The sequence below is a fragment of the Schistocerca serialis genome, chromosome 4 (genome assembly GCF_023864345.2).
Source record: "Schistocerca serialis cubense isolate TAMUIC-IGC-003099 chromosome 4, iqSchSeri2.2, whole genome shotgun sequence".
NCBI lineage: Eukaryota > Metazoa > Arthropoda > Insecta > Orthoptera > Acrididae > Schistocerca > Schistocerca serialis.
Genome location: NC_064641.1, coordinates 634,610,168 through 634,631,692, shown reverse-complemented (window position 1 = coordinate 634,631,692; position 21,525 = coordinate 634,610,168). Strand labels below are relative to the sequence as shown.

At 39.3% G+C, this 21,525-nt stretch overlaps 1 protein-coding gene across 1 annotated transcript in view; it reads left to right on the top strand.

Annotated features, from left to right (window-relative positions):
• The window catches only part of LOC126475475 (serine/threonine-protein kinase PLK4), a 245,383-nt gene extending 224,434 nt beyond the window's left edge, over positions 1-20,949 (top strand). The window contains exons 14-15 of the mRNA XM_050103366.1: positions 4,186-4,308; positions 19,793-20,949. Of these exons, the coding sequence (XP_049959323.1) occupies positions 4,186-4,308; positions 19,793-20,026 (357 nt within the window). The 3' untranslated portion in view covers positions 20,027-20,949. The remainder of the gene's footprint in view (positions 1-4,185; positions 4,309-19,792) is intronic.
• Positions 20,950-21,525: the final 576 nt, after the last annotated feature.

Here is a 21,525-nt window from a genome sequence, read left to right as displayed (position 1 = left end):
CATTACACTATCAGATTTTGTGTTAAATGTGAGAAGTCAGCCACTGAACAGTTTCTATCTATTCAGTAGGTCTTTGGAACTGATTGCTTGTCCAAATCACAATTTCTTTGATGGCTCCAGTCATTCAAGGAGGGTTGAGAGGATATCGCTAACAAAGCTGACCATGAACCTCCATCAACTGTCCAGATCCCCGAAAATGTGCTGTGTATGCATGATTGTTCGAATTCAGATTGTTGAACCTTCAGTCATTAATGGAAACTTGATAATCATCACAGATACAGCCATTTATCGCATTGAAACTGAATATTAGAACATGCAAAAGGTATGTGCCAAATTGGTCCCAAGTGTTCAATGAACAGATGGACATGTGAATTCCTCAGTAACAAGAACTCTTGGAAATGTGTGAAAATGATCCTAATTTTTTTTATACTCAGTTATGAATCATGAGTAGGTCCCAGAGATGAAAAGACAGAGTTCAGAGTGGCACACACCAGCATCACCGTGGCCCAAGAATGCACACATGAGCAAGTCCTGATCATAGCCATGCCCATTGTCCTCTTTGGTGTCAGAGAAGTTGTCTACTAAATATTTGTAAGTATGAGGACCATGCTTTGGAAATGACCATAATACTGAAAAGGAGTGTCACACGCCTTCAAGGATGAGGGGTAATTGCCAAGCCCCAGTACCTCCAATGTCACAGAATTTCTGTCCAGGACCCACACCCCATTGCTTTCCCATCTTCCCTATAGTCCTGATCTAACACCCACAGACTCCCCCCCCCCCCCCCCCATCCCCATCCTCCTCCCTTAAAAGGAGGCCTGAAACATTGGGACACAACTGAAAACAGTCGGGCTCATGTTATATCATCTCTAAAGGATATTCCAGAGAAGGCTTTCTAGGATGCCTTCCAGGCCTGGAAACACCACCTCCAGAAGTGTAATGATACGGAGGGGGCTGTTCTGTAAATTTTTGACTACAAATTTATTCATTAAATGACATTTTATGGATATGCTCAAATTACTTTTGGAACCCACCTTGTGTGATGGTGATGTCATTTGTCACTTTTGTCTCTGTCTTAGTGATAGTTGCAAACATTGTGAGCAAGAGATTGTGGCACATTTATTCATGACATCATGCTAGGATAAGTCAGACCTGAAGAGGATTGGACCTCAGTTCAGGTAATATTGCCACCACAAGGGCCAACAACATGTGAATAGTACAGATCATCATGCACTAACTTATGTTGTACATTTGGATACACTGAGCATAGTATAGCATTAACTTTGCAGTTTAATACTTTGGGGGGGGGGGGGGGGTGATTCAGAACCTTCTCTTCATTATTGGCTGCTCTAGATACTGGTGTCTCATTTATTTTCCTGTCTACTGCTAAAACATCGCACCTCCATAATGTAGTTGGTTGTTTTCATTCATCTCATTGCTTGTGTTCCAGTCAGAAACTTTCCTTACGTACAAAATAAATCAACTTTTTCTCTGAAGCATTGTTCTTGAGGAAGAGGTCAAGTCTTAGCATTACAAAATTCAGTGTGCTATGTTTTTAACTATGTTCATTGACAATCCTTTTGTAGATAACTAGTTAATAGCTTTCAAGATAAATTCTTTTTCATTTTCATAGAGAATTAACGTGACAAGTGCACCAAGAACATTTAACCCAACATATCTATCGTGAAAGCCTTCATGGCTATATTTTCATTTACTGTTCCCGATGTTAATGTTTCCCAACTAGTCTTGACTGTTATCTTAAGTTTGTTGGCGAAAAAACATGTTTGAGCTTCTTCCGTATGTGGTGGAAGATATAAATAAAAGTGATTATGATATGTTTGTCTGTGACACACAAGTGGCAGCCTGAGCTGCTTAATTAGCATTGCATTGAGTTGTACAGAGACAAGCAGTAATACCAGGTGCAGTGTTGCTCTTTCTTAATAAAAGCTGTGTCACACTAATGAAGCTCCTGCAATGTCTTTTTGAAATCTAGGGATATATATACTTTAAATATAATAGAGGGAAACATTCCACGTGGGAAAAATACATCTAAAAATATATCTAAAATATCTATCTTTGTTTTTAGAAATATATACTTTGGAAGACCATTTCCCATTTTGCTCTTGTAGGAAGCATGTAATCTGTAAATTACGAGGTGTGTTCAAAAAGAAACCGAACTTTTGCTATACCTGCTTTATTGCTTATTGTACAACATCTTAAGCACTGCCCCCTTCAAAATAGTCCCCTCTACTGGGAATACACCGTTTCCAACGTTTCTTCCAGTTTTGGAACACCTCCTGGAACACATTTTGTGGGATGGCGCGCAGGTTTCTTGTCGAATTGTCCTGTATCTCCTCCATGGTTGGAAACTACGTCCTTTCAATGTGTTTTTAGTTTGGGATACAGGAAAAAGTCTGCTGGAGCAAGGTCTGGAGAATATGGCAGATGGGGCACAACGGGTATGTGGTGTTTTGCTGGATAGCTGCAGACAAGGAGTGATGCGTGAGCTGGCACATTGTCATGATGCAACATCCAACTCTGGTTTTCCCACAATTCTTCCTGTGCACAGCATCCCTCATGTGCACTAGGATTCCCTACCAGGCTTCCTGATTTACCATCTGACCACATGGCACAAATTCATGATGGATAATGACTTTGTAGTCAAAAAACACAACCAACATCACCTGGATCTTTGACCGACTCATGCATTCTGTTTTTGGACGAGGTGACCATTTGCCCACCCACTGCGTCGGCTCCATCTTCGTTCCAGCAACCTAGTCGCACACCCACACTTCGTCGTCTGTTATTATGATCTTTGTTCTTAGGAAAGTCGTCATTGTCATTAACAGGAGCAAGTATTTCCTTACACATTTCAACATGGGTTTGTTTCTTATCTTCAATCAACAAATGTGCTACGAATTTTGCACAGACACAATGCATCTTAAGTTTTTCACTCAAAATTTGATGGCATGATTGTACACTGACGCCCACCTCCTCAGCAACTTCCCGTAAGGTTAAACAACAATTTCTGCAACTCACAGCACGAATGCTATCCACATGACCATCATCTGTTGATGTGGAAGGACGTCCGGACTTGGAATCGTCACAGACTGACATTCTGCCCTGTTGAAAATGTTAAAATCACTCGTAGCACTAAATGTAAGTAGCAGAATTTCACATACATACATTGATAGTTCTTCAAGCTCCTTCACTGCATTAATCCAATGAGCAGGTTGTACATGTGCTTACTTCAGCGGCTGTGGTTCGCTTGCTAATTGGCCGAGCGACACGAGGCAAATAGCAGTTTGTTGTCTAAACCTGCCGCTAGGTGAGCTCAGTAGCCGCAGTGCACTCTCTCTGCTGGTTGGTGCACTACTTCAAAAGTTTGGTTTCTATTTAAACACACCTTTTATGTTTCTTTCTTGTATATATGTTATTTGTCACTTACCGAATGAAAAGGTTATTCAAAAATGCAACAAATTTATAATCCAGTACAGTGATGTTTAAAGTTCCCTCCCACTAGCAGCAATCTTCAAATTAAATTGTTCTTAAAATAGCAAAATGTTCATTGGCATCCAGAGGCTGCTCACATCCAGTGCACAGAATGAGCCTAATCTTGTGTGCCATTGTGCTTCCAACTAAAGTTAGATAAGATTAAAAATTCATTATTTGCTACATCTCTAATGTCATTACGTGCCCTTTTTTAAAAATGTGCTTAAATCATTGTTGAAAGTTTCATGGTGACCTTCATAGTGCCTTCATCCCATGTCGTTTCTCCCAGTGAAAAACTGATGCGCTGTTATCGGAATAACATCTGTAAGTTGCTGAGGGCTGTATATATGGCAGTTTTTTGGGGTCAGGCATTTTCTTGTGGAACTATGAAAGAATTGAGGACCTAACTGAAACTACATGTTTCCACTGTACACCTATTTACAATTTGCTAATGAGACACCATTCCAATGTGCACTGAGTTGAAGTACAGTTATTGAATGTAGTTATGATTTGTGTATGGCTGGTTTTGTTCATTTTCCACTTACAAAGTTGTAAGATGCACTAGGCAAGTGTTACGCAGTGTGTTGAAAGTTCATCTACACTGAATTTCACTTTTCATATTGTGTCTCTATTCCATTGGTTTTATACTTTTTTTTTTAATGTCAAACTAATAATTTTTTGATTTGATTTCAGAAACAGTCATTTAGCATGCCAGCATTGGCAGCTGTTACCAAACTTTTTGAAGCCTCATATGCAGATTTAGGACCACTGCATGCAGGAACTGTGGAGATCCCAGGCATCGGTATTGCTTCCTTGGTAAGTAACGCTGCCAGGATAGAATGCAGTGCTTACATTTTTCCTTCTTTGTTTCTAACCAAAAGGACATAGTAATTTGCAAGTAAGTCAATAAAAAATATACTGTGCACGAGATAAAATGCCAGGTCATGTCTTATCTCCTGTCTGCTTGCTCAGATTTAGATTATGAGTGGCTGCTGTAAATCAGTAGTGACAAAAACTGGCATGTTTTCTCTGTGACAATTTCCTCAAGACAACAGTTTCAGGTATCACATGACAGTATTAAGTTCTGAGAGTGAGACTGATTTGTTGTCAAAGACTACATTTAAGTACCTTATATAGCTCATTGACATATACTTTTCTCATTTTATGATGAGAAAAAGCTTGACATTTGGTGTGTAATACAATCACTACAAACAGCCATCTTTATTGCTGGTTGCATTACCATCATTCTATATGATTCACACAGTTTTGATTGCGGTAAACTGATACTGCAGTGTTCAGCTTTAGCATGTCAGTGGAGAAGGTGTTACAAATTCATCTAAATAAAAATTCTGTGCAATTTCCACATTTACACTCCTGGAAATTGAAATAAGAACACCGTGAATTCATTGTCCCAGAAAGGGGAAACTTTATTGACACATTCCTGGGGTCAGATACATCACATGATCACACTGACAGAACCACAGGCACATAGACACAGGCAACAGAGCATGCACAATGTCGGCACTAGTACAGTGTATATCCACCTTTCATTGCAATGCAGGCTGCTATTCTCCCATGGAGACGATCGTAGAGATGCTGGATGTAGTCCTGTGGAACGGCTTGCCATGCCATTTCCACCTTGCGCCTCAGTTGGACCAGCGTTCGAGCTGGACGTGCAGACCGCGTGCGACAACGCTTCATCCAGTCCCAAACATGCTCAATGGGGGACAGATCCGGAGATCTTGCTGGCCAGGGTAGTTGACTTACACCTTCTAGAGCACGTTGGGTGGCACGGGATACATGCGGACGTGCATTGTCCTGTTGGAACAGCAAGTTCCCTTGCCGGTCTAGGAATGGTAGAACGATGGGTTCGATGACGGTTTGGATGTACCGTGCACTATTCAGTGGCCCCTCGACGATCACCAGTGGTGTACGGCCAGTGTAGGAGATCGCTCCCCACACCATGATGCCGGGTGTTGGCCCTGTGTGCCTCGGTCGTATGCAGTCCTGATTGTGGCGCTCACCTGCACGGCGCCAAACACGCATACGACCATCATTGGCACCAAGGCAGAAGCGACTCTCATCGCTGAAGACGACACGTCTCCATTCGTCCCTCCATTCACGCCTGTCGCGACACCACTGGAGGCGGGCTGCACGATGTTGGGGCGTGAGCGGAAGACGGCCTAACGGTGTGCGGGACCGTAGCCCAGCTTCATGGAGACGGTTGCGAATGGTCCTCCCCGATACCCCAGGAGCAACAGTGTCTCTAATTTGCTGGGAAGTGGCGGTGCGGTCCCCTACGGCACTGCGTAGGGTCCTACGGTCTTGGCGTGCATCCGTGCGTCGCTGCGGTCCGGTCCCAGGTCGACGGGCACGTGCACCTTCCGCCGACCACTGGCGACAACATCGATGTACTGTGGAGACCTCACGCCCCACGTGTTGAGCAATTTGGCGGTACATCCACCCGGCCTCCCGCATGCCCACTATACGCCCTCGCTCAAAGTCCGTCAACTGCACATACAGTTCACGTCCACGCTGTCGCGGCATGCTACCAGTGTTAAAGACTGCGATGGAGCTCCGTATGCCATGGCAAACTGGCTGACACTGACGGCGGCAGTGCACAAATGCTGCGCAGCTAGCGCCATTCGACGGCCAACACCGCGGTTCCTGGTGTGTCCGCTGTGCCGTGCGTGTGATCATTGCTTGTACAGCCCTCTCGCAGTGTCCGGAGCAAGTATGGTGGGTCTGACATACCGGTGTCAATATGTTCTTTTTTCCATTCCCAGGAGTGTATTTACGTGTATGGGGACTGTCAAATGAAAACAAGACAGATGGTAAAAAGGAAGTAAACTGTTCATTATTTCGAAAGTAACTGCCATAACTGTTAATACATTTATTCCAATGTGAGAGACAATGGACAATGCCTTCATGGAAAAATGTTTGCAGTTACCTACGGAATCATGTGAAGAAAATTGACAACCACAATGTCTTTCTTCAGGGCTCCAAAAATATGGAAATTGCATGGGGTGAGATTTTGGACTGTATGGTGGATGTGTTAATGGCTTGGCAGTGGAACTTCTACAGCGTAGTCAAAACAAACTTTGGCAATACATGGACAGGTATTATACTGCAGCATGATGATGCCATTTTGACTATGCTGCAGAAGTTTCATTGGGAAGCAGTTACACTTCCTCCATAAAGTCTTGATCTCTCCCCATGCAATTTCCATATTTTTGGAGCACTGAAGAAAGACATTCATGCCGCCAGTTTGGTTTGGATGAAGAGGTGCACGCCTGGGTAGTCACAGTTCCGCAGGAAACTACAACCTTTTTTCTGTGAAGGCATTGACCATCTGGTCTTACAGGGATTAACAGTTGTGGCAATTACTTTTGAAATAATGAACAGTTTACTTACTTTTTAGGGTTCTATACCTTAATCGGTAAAAACGGCACCCTTATAGGATTGCTTTGTTTTTAGGGTTCTGTACCTTAATCGGTAAAAACGACACCCTTATAAGATTGCTTTGTTGACTGTCTGTGTGCGACTGTTAAAAATGCTTTTTCTCAGGAACAGATAGATGTATCAAGTTGAAATTTATGTCACGTACTGAGGTCTGCAGTCCCTTGGCAGTATGGAACATTGAAACTTCTAAGACAGTGCAGTCAAAAGATACGGCCATTTATGTCACATATTTTAATACTCTCAAACTCACTTATCAAAACCTATAGGGTACTTCCCATTGGCCTAGAATCATAAAATTTGGAAAAATGAAAGTCTCACAGTACAACCAAAGAAAAAACATCCAAAGACTCTAAATTTGTAAATATATCACATGAAATAAATATTTTTTTTTTTTTGCTCTGTCTGTTTGTCCGTCTGTTAAGACTCCTTTTTCTTAGGAATGGGTAGACATATCAGGTTGGAATTTATGTCACTTATAGAGGTCTATGACCCTTTGTGGTACAAAAATTGAAGCATGTCCAGTTAAAAGGTACAGGGCCATTTATGTCACGTTTTGATACTTGCAAACCCACTCATCAAAACCTATAGCATATTTCCTATTGGGATAGAATCACGAAATTTGACAAGAAACAAAGTTTCACAATAGAAACAAAGGAAAATCTGAAATAGGTAAATTTGTAATTACATCACACAAAAAAAACTTTTTGTCATTTGTTATCTGACTGACTGTCTGTGCATCTGTCTGTGCTTCTAAGCAGGGCAGTCAAAGGTCACATATATTGATACTCGCAGACTCACTCATCTAAACCTGCCTGACACTTTCCTTTGGTGCAGAATCATGAAATTTGGAAAAATGAAAGGTTTCACAGTACCGCCAAAGGAAAAAAAATCTGAAAACTGTAAATTTGTAATTATATCACACAAAAAAATATTTCTCTGTCATTTATGACCCAATGTGGAACTTGAAATTAAAACAATCAGTAGTTCTCAATTCAGGCTGGCTGAGTCGCAGTGGTAAAAGTCAAACACCAGGCAAGGAATAACTTCATTGGTCATACGTCGCGTTTTGAAATTTGTCCATCATCAGATATCCAGAAGTCATTATTGCACATAGATATGGCGTTTCAAGTTGCATGTGAAACAAATATTCACAGACTAGTCTCAAGTGTTTCTTTAACATACAACTTGAAATGCCACATCTACATGCAGTAGTGGCTGCTGGATATTTGATGCTGAATAAATTCCGAAGCATGTCATATGAGCAATAAAGCCATTCTTTGCTTGATATTTGACTTTTACCATTGTGACACAGTCACCTAAATGGAGAACTAACGATTACTATAATAATGGCTTCCTGCCTCCTGCAAGACTTGAAGTCACATTTATATTACTGACATTGAAACATTCTTGGAATCCTGGAACTGATATTGTGCCAGTATCAACATCAATAATAGGCAAAAATGGTCAAGATTCTCGATTCCTAGGTTACATGAACTTACATAATTAAGTTCATATGTAACTTCAGTGCCTGAATCCTACATGCACCTGGCCATTATTATTATTATTTTTATTATTATCTTTCACATTTGAGTAGCCTGCTCCTTATACAAGCCAACTCCCAAATTATCCTTTGTGTGAGGCCATGTGTGCCAGATTCACATGCCAATTTGAATTTCGAAATTATGATATTTTATTTTACTGTTAGTTCACTGATTGTGTGAGTACTCACGTGTATCGTGAAATATTGTGAATTTTCGAACATTTGCAAGTGCCACAAAAAACTTGTACTATATTGTCAATTGTAAACATAATTTGTACATTTTAGATACTTTTTGTCAACAGAATTGTCTTTCAAAAACAATCGTTCCATAATTTTATTGTATAACTACATGAAAAAATAGGTATAGTTTTTAGAAGTTAAAACTCTTGCAAACATATACTTTTGAGAACTAACCCCGTTCATTGTACTAAATGCTCCAGTTCTTAAAGGGAATTATTAATACTTTTGGCTTAACATATCTAGAAATTAAAAGAGAATCAGCAGAACTGTTTTGAAGTTATTTATTTACTATTCTGTAAAACATAGCACCAGCCACAACGCAGAACATTGTTCTCGGACATGGTGTGACTTAGTTTACATTTAAAGCAGTTGGAAATCACCCTGTTTATTGTCAAATGATTGGGAGTTGCTGCAAATTGGTGTGTTGGGAGAGCTCTTGAGACTCGTGTATTAGAGATACCAAAGTGCCTCAACAACTATCCTCTCCTCTGGATCCTGTCTCTACTACAGGAAGTACAGGATCTGTCACTATTCATCCACTTGACTGAGTGGCAGGTCAGTAGTAGGTCAAGGCACCCTGTACAAGGGAGACAGGACCAGAAAGAACTCAGTGTGTTATACCAGTCCTCCTAATGAACAAGTTGAAGGTGCTGTCTTTCACTGAAACCAAAACTAAGTCTGGAAGTGTCCACCTGTTGGCAAACTTGTTGTGTGCTGTATAAAGAGAGAGCAAATGAGAAATGGTTGGAGTCTATTAAGTGTCGGCAATTCGAACATACAGTGCATAATGATAAGGAAATTGGTGCACTCAGTGAGTGTGATTCACTGACTCATTCAGCATGTTGAAAAGGCTAAGCTGCTGGCAAGTGAGGGAACAAGGTGCAACCAATTGCAGATTTTGACGCACTTTGGAACAATTGATGCTTATCGTCTGGATCATACTTCGTAGAAAAGATTGAGAAAATTAGCCTTGCTATGGAGTTTCAGTGAAGGTCACAATTTGCAGCATAGCCTCAGTACTTATCGTGGCCTCCTAGTTCTAAGACAAGTGGAAGGATTGAACCAGAGTCTTCGGATGTTCTGTGACAATCTAGGCTGTGACTTCCTCAACTTGCACCATAGGGTTAAGAACTGTATGGTCCCTCTAAACAGGTCAGATGTGCACTTTTACAATCAGAGGCTGCTACCCAGGTAGCTGACTGTGTGTACGGTGCACACAGGGTTTTTAGAGTAGGCAGCTTGTCATCCAGTCCAGATAACGATAGCTGTAGGGGACCCAAAGGTGACAGCATAAGATCCAGTATTAAAATCGTAGTGGTTAACTGCTGAAGCAATGGCAGTAAAGTGTCAAAAAATTTGAAGCACTCCTAAAATGCTGTGGAGCTCACATTATATTATGTACAGAAAACTGGCCAAGGCCCAAAATCGATAGCAGTGAATTATTTGCGGTAAATTTAAGCCTGTATCGAAAGTATAGGCTAACGGTAAATGGTATTTCTCACTGTTGACAAGAAACTAAAATCCATCAAGATAGAGATATAAATTGAAACTGCATGTGAGATTGTCTGGGCAAGACTCAATACCAAAGATGAGCATTAACTTATAATCAGATCCTTCTATCAACCACCAGAATGACTTTCAGATGTAACTGAAATCTTGAGAGAAAACCTAAGTTTACTAGTAGGTAAGTTCCCCAATCATACTGTCATCATTGGAGGAGACTTAGATCTTCAACAATTGTTGATGAGCCCCATCAAAAAGTCCTAGTAAGTGGTACAGTGAGACGTACTCTCTGCCATTCACTTCACAGTTGTTTGCAGAGTAGATGGGTAGATGTAGATGATGATGACAATGATGACATCGGTGATGGTGACCTGCTAATATGTTGCACATTCTGAGAATTCTTTCACCCAAGATTGATTAATCTCCTGATGTCTCATTTCCAATATCTTGTCATAGAATCCCTCAAACCCATGAGCAGCACCTCATCCTCTAACATTAGTAAGAATATCCCTTTACCTTAGTTCTTGGCTTGCAGTTGTTTTTCCTGCTATCAGTTATGTGCAAATGTGTGCCATTGTGCGCACGCACACGCACACACACACACACACACGCGCGAGAGAGAGAGAGAGAGAGAGAGAGAGAGAGAGAGAGAGAGAGAGAGAGAGAGAAATTGACTGTAGTGTTCACAAGGAATAGTAAGTATTTCAGGATGTGGTACTATAAACTAATTTGAATAAAACATTCCACATAACATGCATCCAATTTTGATTGGTTACAGAGAGAAGTTTTCAGCTTTCATGTTGGTACTCCATACACTATGGGTTTATTCATCCTTTTTTTAGGTTCAAGTCGTGAAGCTATTCTTGAATTTACATAATTGATTTCTTTCAACTGTGAATTTTTTGCCAAGTCTGCTGTAATTTGGAATGCTACGCTGGTATTCACTGCTGGAGGGTTCTTAACCAGGGTACCAATTCTGTGAATGTGATCTGTCAGTCATGTGTTTGTATGTTTGTAATTACCTTTATCATTAAGATTTCCATTTCTACACTCGTGTCATTTTTTGAAGTTGTTTGTCATGCTATGTAGTGCCACTCGTATCTGCATCGAACTTAATCACCAGTTGCAGGAAAGCGCTGTGATAACGGAAGATTACATTTGCTTCTCACTAGCTACGAAATCACGTAACCACTTCTTTTCAAAATCATTTTGTATTTAACAGTCCCCATAACACTTTCAGCATATCAATTAAACATTCACATTTGAGCTCTTAATAACCAGACTCATTGTCAGACAGATCATTAGTATCCCAAAGTCAAGAAGTAAGTACATAAGTAATTAAGTAATTCCAAGTGTTTTTCTTTTCAAAACATTAGCCATTCTTGTCATAACCTCCTCTTCTTTGGCATCCACGGCACCTCCAAGTCATGACATCAAAAGTGTAAATGGCTTCTTCCCACCAGTAAAATATTCGTTCTTCATCGTGCCTTGTGGCTGTACTGTGCTTACATTTGTGTCTTATATCTGTACATAAAAAGAAGTGTCTGTAGTGTAATAGTGGCACTTTCTTCGTATTAACCAAGCAACAACAATTGCCATATACCTCTGTCATATGCACCTTACCGTGTGTATTTACATTTTAGGACATCATAATATCCTTTCCAGAGTCATACATACTATTTTTACTCCCCCCGTCCCACCCAATAATGTGCCATTCCTAACTTGTGCCTTAGGTACGATTGAATTAACTCTAATGGTCTGTGTCATCTGTCCATGACCGTGCATTATGTGTGTGATACCAAACAATTCCGACTTCCTCCTGTGAAAATAGGTTGTAATAGCCACTATGTGGTATGGATAAAGGAAGGGTTACTGCAACAATAACATATGCATCTGGAAAGAGGGAGAATAGTGTTGGCACTCCTATCAGATGAGAGATAGGGAAAGAATAACAATAGGCATGTTCAGATCGAAGAAAGAAAGACAGTAGACTCCAAAGACTTAATTTCCTTCCCACCTCCTTCCCCAATGTCATCTACCTAATGAGTATTTCAATGTGATACTGGAGGACAAAGAGTGGTAAGTGTGCCCTACAGAATTGACTTGTCACAGTTTCACTGATAAGGCCCCAGAAATTGATCTTAACACTCCCTTATTCATACTCTATAGAGATTTGGTAGTCACACATCAGTCATTTGTAGTCGGGCATCTTAACATCACTATCAATCACATACTATCGTGTGAATCATATGTATGTATTCATATGAATACACAATATAGTCCTTGTAAGTAATTTGTATTTTTGTGCTTAATGTTTTATAAGATTTATTCCTTTGCTCTGTGTAGCAATTACACACACATTGTCTTGCTATTGCTACTGCTGAACTTGATATAAGTATAGTAGCTGTCGTAGGGAATTCGGTTCCTGTACAAAGGATCACATTCTCCTGAGGTCATATGAATTTCTTTAATGTATCAATATTGTAAAGTCCTTTGTGTTGGCCCTTTCTTTTGTCCACCAAAAACTCAGCTTTAGGATGTGGCGTCCCCACTGTCATTAAAGGTCCATTAGATCTACGAAAAAATTTACCCATCTGCTTCTTTAAGTTAGAGTTCTGACAGAATGAAATGATAATTAAATTGACACCCTAGCTTCAAACAGGCGTTGGTATATAACGTGAGGGACATGTTGAAAATGTGTGCCCCGACTGGGAATCGAACCCGAGATATCCTGCTTACATGGCAGATGCTCTATCCATCTGAGCCACCCAGGGCACAGAGGATGGTGCACCTGCAGGGACTTATCCCTTACACACTCCCCGTGAAACCCACATTCCCAACATGTCCACACCACTACATTCGTAGCGCGCCTTATAGATCTTTGCCCATCGCACTCATTATTCGTGGCAGATTAATCTACCAACTCCCGTACAAGTTGGAGCATAGCGTGTGCATTCGCACAAGGAGGACAATGGCCGGGTAGCCATATTTTAACTATATATGAAACTAGTATCTGTTTCCGAAAGGACAGATACCATCGATGCAGCTTCTCTAGAATGAAATTATAATTAAATCGACACCCTAGCTACAAACAGGCATTGATATACGACATTGGGGACATGTTGAAAATGCGTGCCCCGACTGGGACTTGAACCAGGGATCTCCTGCTTACATGACATACGCTCTATCCATCTGAGCCACCGAGGGCACAGAGGATGGTGCGCCTACAGGGACTTATACCTTGCACACTCCTCGTGAGACCCACATTCCCAACATGTCCACACCACTACATTCGTAGTGCGCCTTATAGATGTTTGCCCATCACTCTCATTACTCATGGCAGATTAATCTACCAATGGTATCTGTTCTTTTGGGAATAGATACTACCTTTGTATATAGTTAAAATATGACTATTGGCCATTGACCTTCTTGTGCGAACGCACATGCTATGCCCCAACTCATACAGGTTTCGGTAGATCCACATTAAACATTAGCAGCCACCATGGATCCAGCGACATGACAAACACTCTACAGCTTTTAATGTATATACTTTACACTCAGGTGTCACACAATTGACATACCTGGTGGTAGAGACGATGATTGTCCAGGGGAGAGTGAAGCAAGTTTTGTAAATATCACAGACCCACATTAGAGTTGTGCTTAAAAAAAGGGATCAGATAAATTTATTTATTTATTTTTATTTATTTATTTATTTATTTTTTACACTTTTAATGTTAGAACTGATTAAAATAAAACTATCAGAAAACTATTTATTTTTATTATTATTTTTTGCTAGTACAAAAATTGTTAGAAACCTTGTAATTTACAGTCATCTAACAGAAAAATATTAAATAGGATCTGTCATTAACCATTAGGTTTGACATGTTTGAAGTTAGTACCACAGTTTTACCTGACAATGTATTGACTTTAAGGAAATGGGCTACATGTGACAGATGCTAGATGTGGTACGTAAAGTAGAATTAAATAAAAAGTGGTGAAGTATTACCGCAGATTCGGCACCAGTTGCTCCTCCACAGAAATTGCAGTACCATGTGCTTAGCCATTTCTGGTCCAATAATATTTCAGATATATTGAAAACTAGGTTGCGACATTCGCAACTGCCTGAAGAAGTGCTCTGGATACTTTTTGAGCTTTCAATAGAACTGGTGAAAGGACCCATACTTACGACATTCTGCGTTCATAGGATGCACTCCATACTTCCTCTTTTTATTCTCCTTGGCAATAACCAAAATTACGGCAAACGAATCACTATCACTGTCATCAGATGATGCATGGAATATCTTTTATGCTTCACACCACTACAGGTAAATGCACACTGCTAGTTATGAACAGCTGCAGGGTTGACTACTCCTGGCTGCAAGTAAAGAGCTGTGCCAGCAATGAGGGTACAGTGTAAATGCACCAAGGCTCCCAGCAAGGTGCGATGTACCAGCAGCGTGCAGCGAGGTCCAAGCTATGATGCAGCATACACGTACTCTTACCCCCCCGCCCCCCCCCCCCCCCGCCCCCGCCCCCGCCCCCCAAGTCATATGGTATAAATTCTTCCTGCAATTGCTCTATTTCACCAGATTGGAATTGACCTCTTGGGGAGGTTTCCTAAGCTGACAAATGAGAATAAGTAAATAGTAGCATGCTCTATTATCTCGTTTGCCCTGCTCTCACCGAGGCTTTACTGACAGGTGACTCTCTGGAAATTACCTGGTTTCTAGTAGAAGTAATTTTGAAGATGGAGCTCCGCATGTAATGATCTCTGATCATGAAAAAGTGATTCAGTCAAGACTGGTTTCAGATGAAATTTGACAATGCAATATTATTGTTCATAGGATGACAATTACCTACCACCTGCAGCTAAATGGCCACGTGGAAAATTTTAGTAAGAAGTTGATAGATATGCTCTGAGAGTAGTTTGATGTAGAACAGAGAGACTGGAATACTGCATCAAGCACAACAGTGTAAAATACCATAGGTATCACTCTTTATGTTTCCTCATCCACAGATGAGAAGATTAAATATGATGAATAGTTTCTTTCTATTTTAATGTGATGATGCTCAGGATAAGTACATGAAACAGTTTGTCACTAGAACTGAACAAGCAAGACAGTTAGCATATATAAAGACCTTGGATACCCATGGTAAGGATGTGACAGCAAACGCTGTCCTTTGAACTACAATCCATGTGGCTGTGTACAGATTTTTACACCGATGCACAGGGCCAGGCTATCATAAAACCTATGAAGGTGCTACATTGGCTCTTAACTGAATCGTACAAGGTGGACAAAGTAAAACTGGCCCAGAAAATATTTACAGTATGACTAGAGCAGGATTGATCCTTGTAAATGAACATCACAGAAGATGCTGTAAGTGGCCACCATTGACTTCAATGCCACACTTTGCTTGATTTATCAAACTGTAACATGCATAACAGCTCTGCCTGAGGGATAGCAGCAATAGCGTTTTCAGTGTCCTGTAATAGAACTTGCAGTGTGTAAGGATTATTTAAGTCCACTCGACCCTTCAATTTGCTCCACAGGTAAAAATCACAGGGAGATAAATCAGGCAATCGAGATGGCCGGGTGAGTGCAGTACCTCTGCAGATTGTCATCACCCCACTGAACACATCATGCACATGTGACAATGTTGTCAAGCTGGTGTGTGCTGTTGTTCTGTCATTGCCAAAAATATCCATACAGTCAGTCATCTTCTGTGAGTTGATCCACATATGGACTAAACAGTTTCCAGACATACCCATTAGCATTAATTTTTCGGTGAAAGGACAATGTTACAATGCAGACACCAGACACTGTGCACCAAACACCAATCTTGAGAGATTATACAGCAATCTTGAGATTATACACCAATCTTGAGATTATAAAATTGCCCTTCAGGGTACTGATGGGGATTTCCTGATGCATAATATCACTTGTTCTCTGGATTCACAAACCCTGATTGGCTTAACCATACCTCATCTGAAGATATGAAAAACTGAGAATCCAAAACTCCTCATTCTGCTTCATTCAGAAACCAGTGGCAGAAGTCAACACATTGAAGTTTCCAGTGTTTTCTGTGATTAGCAGTTTTCATTTCATTAACAAGAGTCAGTTCCACTTCAGTCTTATAATTTTTTTCTGGGCCAGTTTTGTTTTCCCCACCTTGTAAATGCTTTTCAGATATCGCCAAGGATGATGATGCTACGCTGAGGAAATTAAAGAACAGAGATGTCATCCATGTCCTTTGCATGTCCTATTGTAATTCTGAACCCCAGGTCAATGATGGGGCTTCCAGTTCAAGAAGCAAGAAGACTCATCTGGTGATTGCAATACTGTTAGGGAAGTAACTCCACTTGAACTTCACAGTGACTATGAGGACATGCAACACGATCAGCATAAAAAGATACATCAGTGTCATGATATGAGGAACTGCAGATTAGATCCAGATCCAGGAATCTATAGTCCAGTCTGCAACAGCAGGTCACTGTTTCGGAGGGGGGGGGGGGGGGGGGTATCCCGCATGCTATGCATCATGCACTGTGATATAACAGTTACAGGCACTGTTTCAATTTCCACCATCTGCAGTTATTTATCATGTGGCATTTGTGGTGATTCCTAGAAAGTTTTAGGACATTCTTATTTATGAAATATTCCAATGTACTGGGACAATCTATACATGTACAAATATCAATACCCTCTGTGGAGTCAGGCAGTTTAGTCCAGTGTAGTCCAGGCTTTCAGACAGTCGTTCTTCCCGCGAACCATACGCGACTGGAACAGGAAGGGGAGGTAATGACAGTGGCACGTAAAGTGCACTCCGCCACACACCGTTGGGTGGCTTGCGGAGTATAAATGTAGATGTAGATGTAGATTTATAAAGATGACCATGCTCTTGTAACTGGCACTTGATTCCAGATTCCATGTGGCAATATTCTTCCTCTCATTATATTTCCCCTGCACTTATCACTTCATATGAATGAAAAGCCACACATTGTCAACACTGAAATATCCAACAGTATCTCCCAAATAGTTAAAGAACTAGGTCTTGGGTAGATACAGATGCCGTCACATGATTGAATTTGTTTTTTCTACATGTGAGTGTAGAGTGAATATATCATTTAAAACAGACTTCTTTCAGAATTTATTGTTCTGTCCTCTGTCAATATTCTTAAGGGATGTGTTATTCATCTGTTAAGTATCATTGGAGAACTGTATTATAATACTGCCATTTATCTGTAGACGATTGTTATGTTACTTAACTGCTTTTTTTTGCTTGAGGTTCTCTTTCCACCTATATTAGTGATGTAGTAGATAATAGTAGTAATTTAGATTAACTATGTTTAAGCTGCAGATATTTAAATTAAACTTTACACATTTTCAGAGTCCACTCTAAAATTAAGCTCAGACTGTAGATCTCCTTGTTCATTACTATTTAAAAACTACAGGGAGGCAAAAACCCATTCATATGATTGGCAACTAACAATGACTGTTCTGATCATGAATATGTAGTTTATGGAGACTTGTCCATGACTCTCTTATTGGTTACCAACTCCCAATGACTCATTAGCAAAGCTGATGAAGACTGCATATGCCATTGTCCACAGTTCTTGCAGAATTGCTTAGAAAATATTCTACAAATTATTCATAAAATCTTAAAAACCAGAGTAGTTACATTTTTAATAATGGTATAAATGCAGAAATTGCTGAATATTGTTTTACAATTTCAGAAATGAAGTTTATTTAATTTACTTGCTGGCTGTCTGACTTTTTAAATAATGTTAATGTTGGGTTTTACTTTTATGGACAGATTTTTTTAGGCAGACAAATTTATTCCACGTTTTCTAATAAAGCCCACCACAGTTATTTCAGAAACTAAATATTAATTTGAAATTTCTCATTAACATGTTTTCTCAGTAATCAGATATACTTTTAGCAACAGAACAATCACAGTTACAAAAGAATAATGCCGGATTTCCTAATTTTAATTTCTACAAATTGTGGAACTTGTGTTATTTGTGAAAATGTGTTTGAATGTGGCACATTTCAAACTATAAAATTTTGAAAAAAGATGTAGAAGACAAAAAAGACTAAAATGAAATACAGGGTGGTTCAAAAAGAAAGAACAGATTTCACTTGTTTGTTATAGACCAATTGTGAAAGGTAGAAACACATTGCACATATCACCAAATAGAGGAAGGTTAAAAGTTTTATGTTCACACAGGCACTCTATCATACACTAAACATGAGCACCATGCATTGCTTGTAAAACATCAAAACAGTAGTCCATTTCATTCCACACACAAATCAACATTTCCTTGTTTTTTGAATCGACAGCTTCAGCAGTTTGATTTCTCAGTCTTTAAAGAGTAGTTGTTGTAGGTGGGACAAATACTGTCTTTTTATGTACCTCCACAGAAAAAAAATTGTAAGGTGTCAGGTCTGGTAGCCAGCCCGTGTTTTGGACTTCTGAGGGCTCCTTGTGAACACATCTCAGTTATGCTCGATATTTTCATCAGACATGCATGGCCGACCAATGCTCTTCCCTTTGCGTATGCAACCAACTAACAAGAATTTGGTATACCAGTCATAATTCTGCTTGTGTAGAGGTGCTTCTTGCTGAATCGACACTGGACTGCACGGTGTACTTCATCTATGAATTGACTTCACACAAATTCCAGCACATAAAATAATTTCTCTTGTGGTATACTCACCTGGTTGCTACAAATAAACAACAGTGCAGCTGTGTCAGGACTTTGACTCTTCCTCTATGTTTTATAGCTTGTCTGTAATAAACAATTGAAATCTGTTCTTTCTTATTTAATCATCCTGTATAAAAATGAGAAACATATTAGTGGGTTTGAAATTTTGAAATCTTAAATGTTGAATATATCCTTGAAAATAAAATATACCTACAAAGAATTTTTGTATTGTGGTAACAAATTTAAGTTATCCTTTTAGTAGCATATGCATGAGGACAGTTCATCTTGTAAAATAGTGTTGACATTTCAAGCTATAGTTGTACAAATATAAGAAAGAAAATGAATACCATTTGTATTAGAAATAATATGAAAGCAAGTGGACTTGTTCCACCTTGTCATATTTCATGCTGTATTAAAGTTTTAAAATACTCAATTAATAATGTACATTTTTCTTTATGAGGCCATTGTTATTTTGTGTTTCATTGTATATCATTTTAAATTAATGACTGAAAGGAACTTCAGTTTTTCATTTAAATTTAAAAATCAATACAGAGTTTATGGAGTGTTAGATAATGAAGTGTATGCTGTGTGGGTGTATGCATAATGATCTTATTCTCCATTGCTACTATCTATCTCTCTCTCTCTCTCTCTCTCTCTCTCTCTCTCTCTCTCTCTCTCTCTCTTACTGGTAACATTTCAAAAATTGTGTGGTTGATATGTGTTGTTATCTTAGGTTTCACTTGTATTCTTGTATGGAAAGTTGAGTGTTTGTTGCTACATAACTGTATTATGTTATTGCAGTAAAATATACTATTCTTACTCTAAGAGAGAACATCTTTATTTTGCAGCTCTCTTCAGGAAAGATCCAAATCACATTCAGGGACCATACATTACTCACTATTGATGCAAATAGTAGTGGGCTGATGTTCACTAATAGAGATGGGACAACAAATCACTATCACCATAGTGATCCCATCCCTGATGAGCTACATCGTCACTTGGAACATATACCTTGTGTTGTAAAGTCCTTGCTTACTGCATGTAATTCTCATGATTCTCATATCCTTAAAAATACAAAATGAAATGTTGAACATATTGGAGTCAGTGCTGATGAAAAAGAAGTATCAGTACTGATAGAAATCTCAAACTACTAGAAGTACCATTTCTACGTGCAGTTGCTCATTTCTTATATATATCCTGAATACTGTGACATGTTTTTTGTGCGTCTGGACAAAAACAAAGCAAATTTTATTTACAATAATATTACTCTGTGATTTGCAACAAGATCCCAGTAGCTGTTCTTTATCACTGATAAAATATTTGATTCGTGTAAATATGTGTTATATGGAAGGAAATGAATTATATCATATGGTAAGAAATTTTACAGAGTTAGTTCTCACAATATTTCATGCATATGTCTATTTTTATGTAATGGTTAGAATATCCCTCATCTTCATTTGTATTTAAGTTTTGTATGTGAGAAATAATAATAATGTTCCTACCAAGTAGAGCACAATCCACAGTCTACTTTATCATTCACTTATTCTTTGCCACATCCTACCTTCCTCTGTCTTAGTCCTAAAACTTTATGGAACTAAAAACATCACATTTGCTATGGAGGAAGAGCAATGAGAGAGTGAAAAGATGGCAGTGCCTTGAAAGCTATGTCAAGCTTACACATTAGCTTATGCAAGTTTTTCCTTTTGAAAGTGCTCTTTTCATTGGCAGTATATACTCCCTTCAGTTCAAATGTGTTTTCCTGTCCATTGAACTACGCTGAAAATAATCTGACTTATTTTTATGTAAAAGTGTCACTTCAGCAATTTCACATGCTGATAGTTTTATTTTAGTACATACATATATATATATATATAGATGAAGATTATAGTCTCGTGGGCTGTGTTTTAAGTGCAATCGGATGTAAAAGAGTATTTTATTGTGTGAGATAGTATTTAAACATATATTACTTCCTGGAAGTAGTAACTGTGCCAGACAAAATAACATAATGTACAAATCTGTTTGTGCTATTAATAAGTAATGTATTTTAGAAATTGTTTTATACTTTATGTATTTCAAAATAAATATGTTAAAATGAAATCCTTATAACCTTATATTTCATGTAGCCTAAAATAAATGCAAATGGGATTGTATGTAGTAGTGAAGTAAAGAAAATTGAATTTAGTTTTTATTATAATGTTGTAGAAACACAACATCAGGATTCACACCATCCAACTTTTATTCTGCTTTCACATGAAGGGATACACTGAGACACTGCTTGAATTAGGAATCAGTACAATCACACTTAACCAGAGAATACTGTAAAGCACAATCTAACAGCTGAGCTTACAATTGTCAGGTAAACATTAGTCCTGCCGAGGGCCTGATGCGTCAGGGTATGTAAGGCTGTTTTATACACGGTGCCGTGCTTGCTGTTCCATTCTGTGCCAATGTGCAGCACATTAGGTAGGTTGTGAAGATGCAAGCTGTTTGATTTTGTGTGCTCCCTCTGTAGCATTACAACACTCCTTCCCCCTTGGGTAAAAGTGTTTGCAGTGGAGAATATGTCATGCCATCGCCGGAG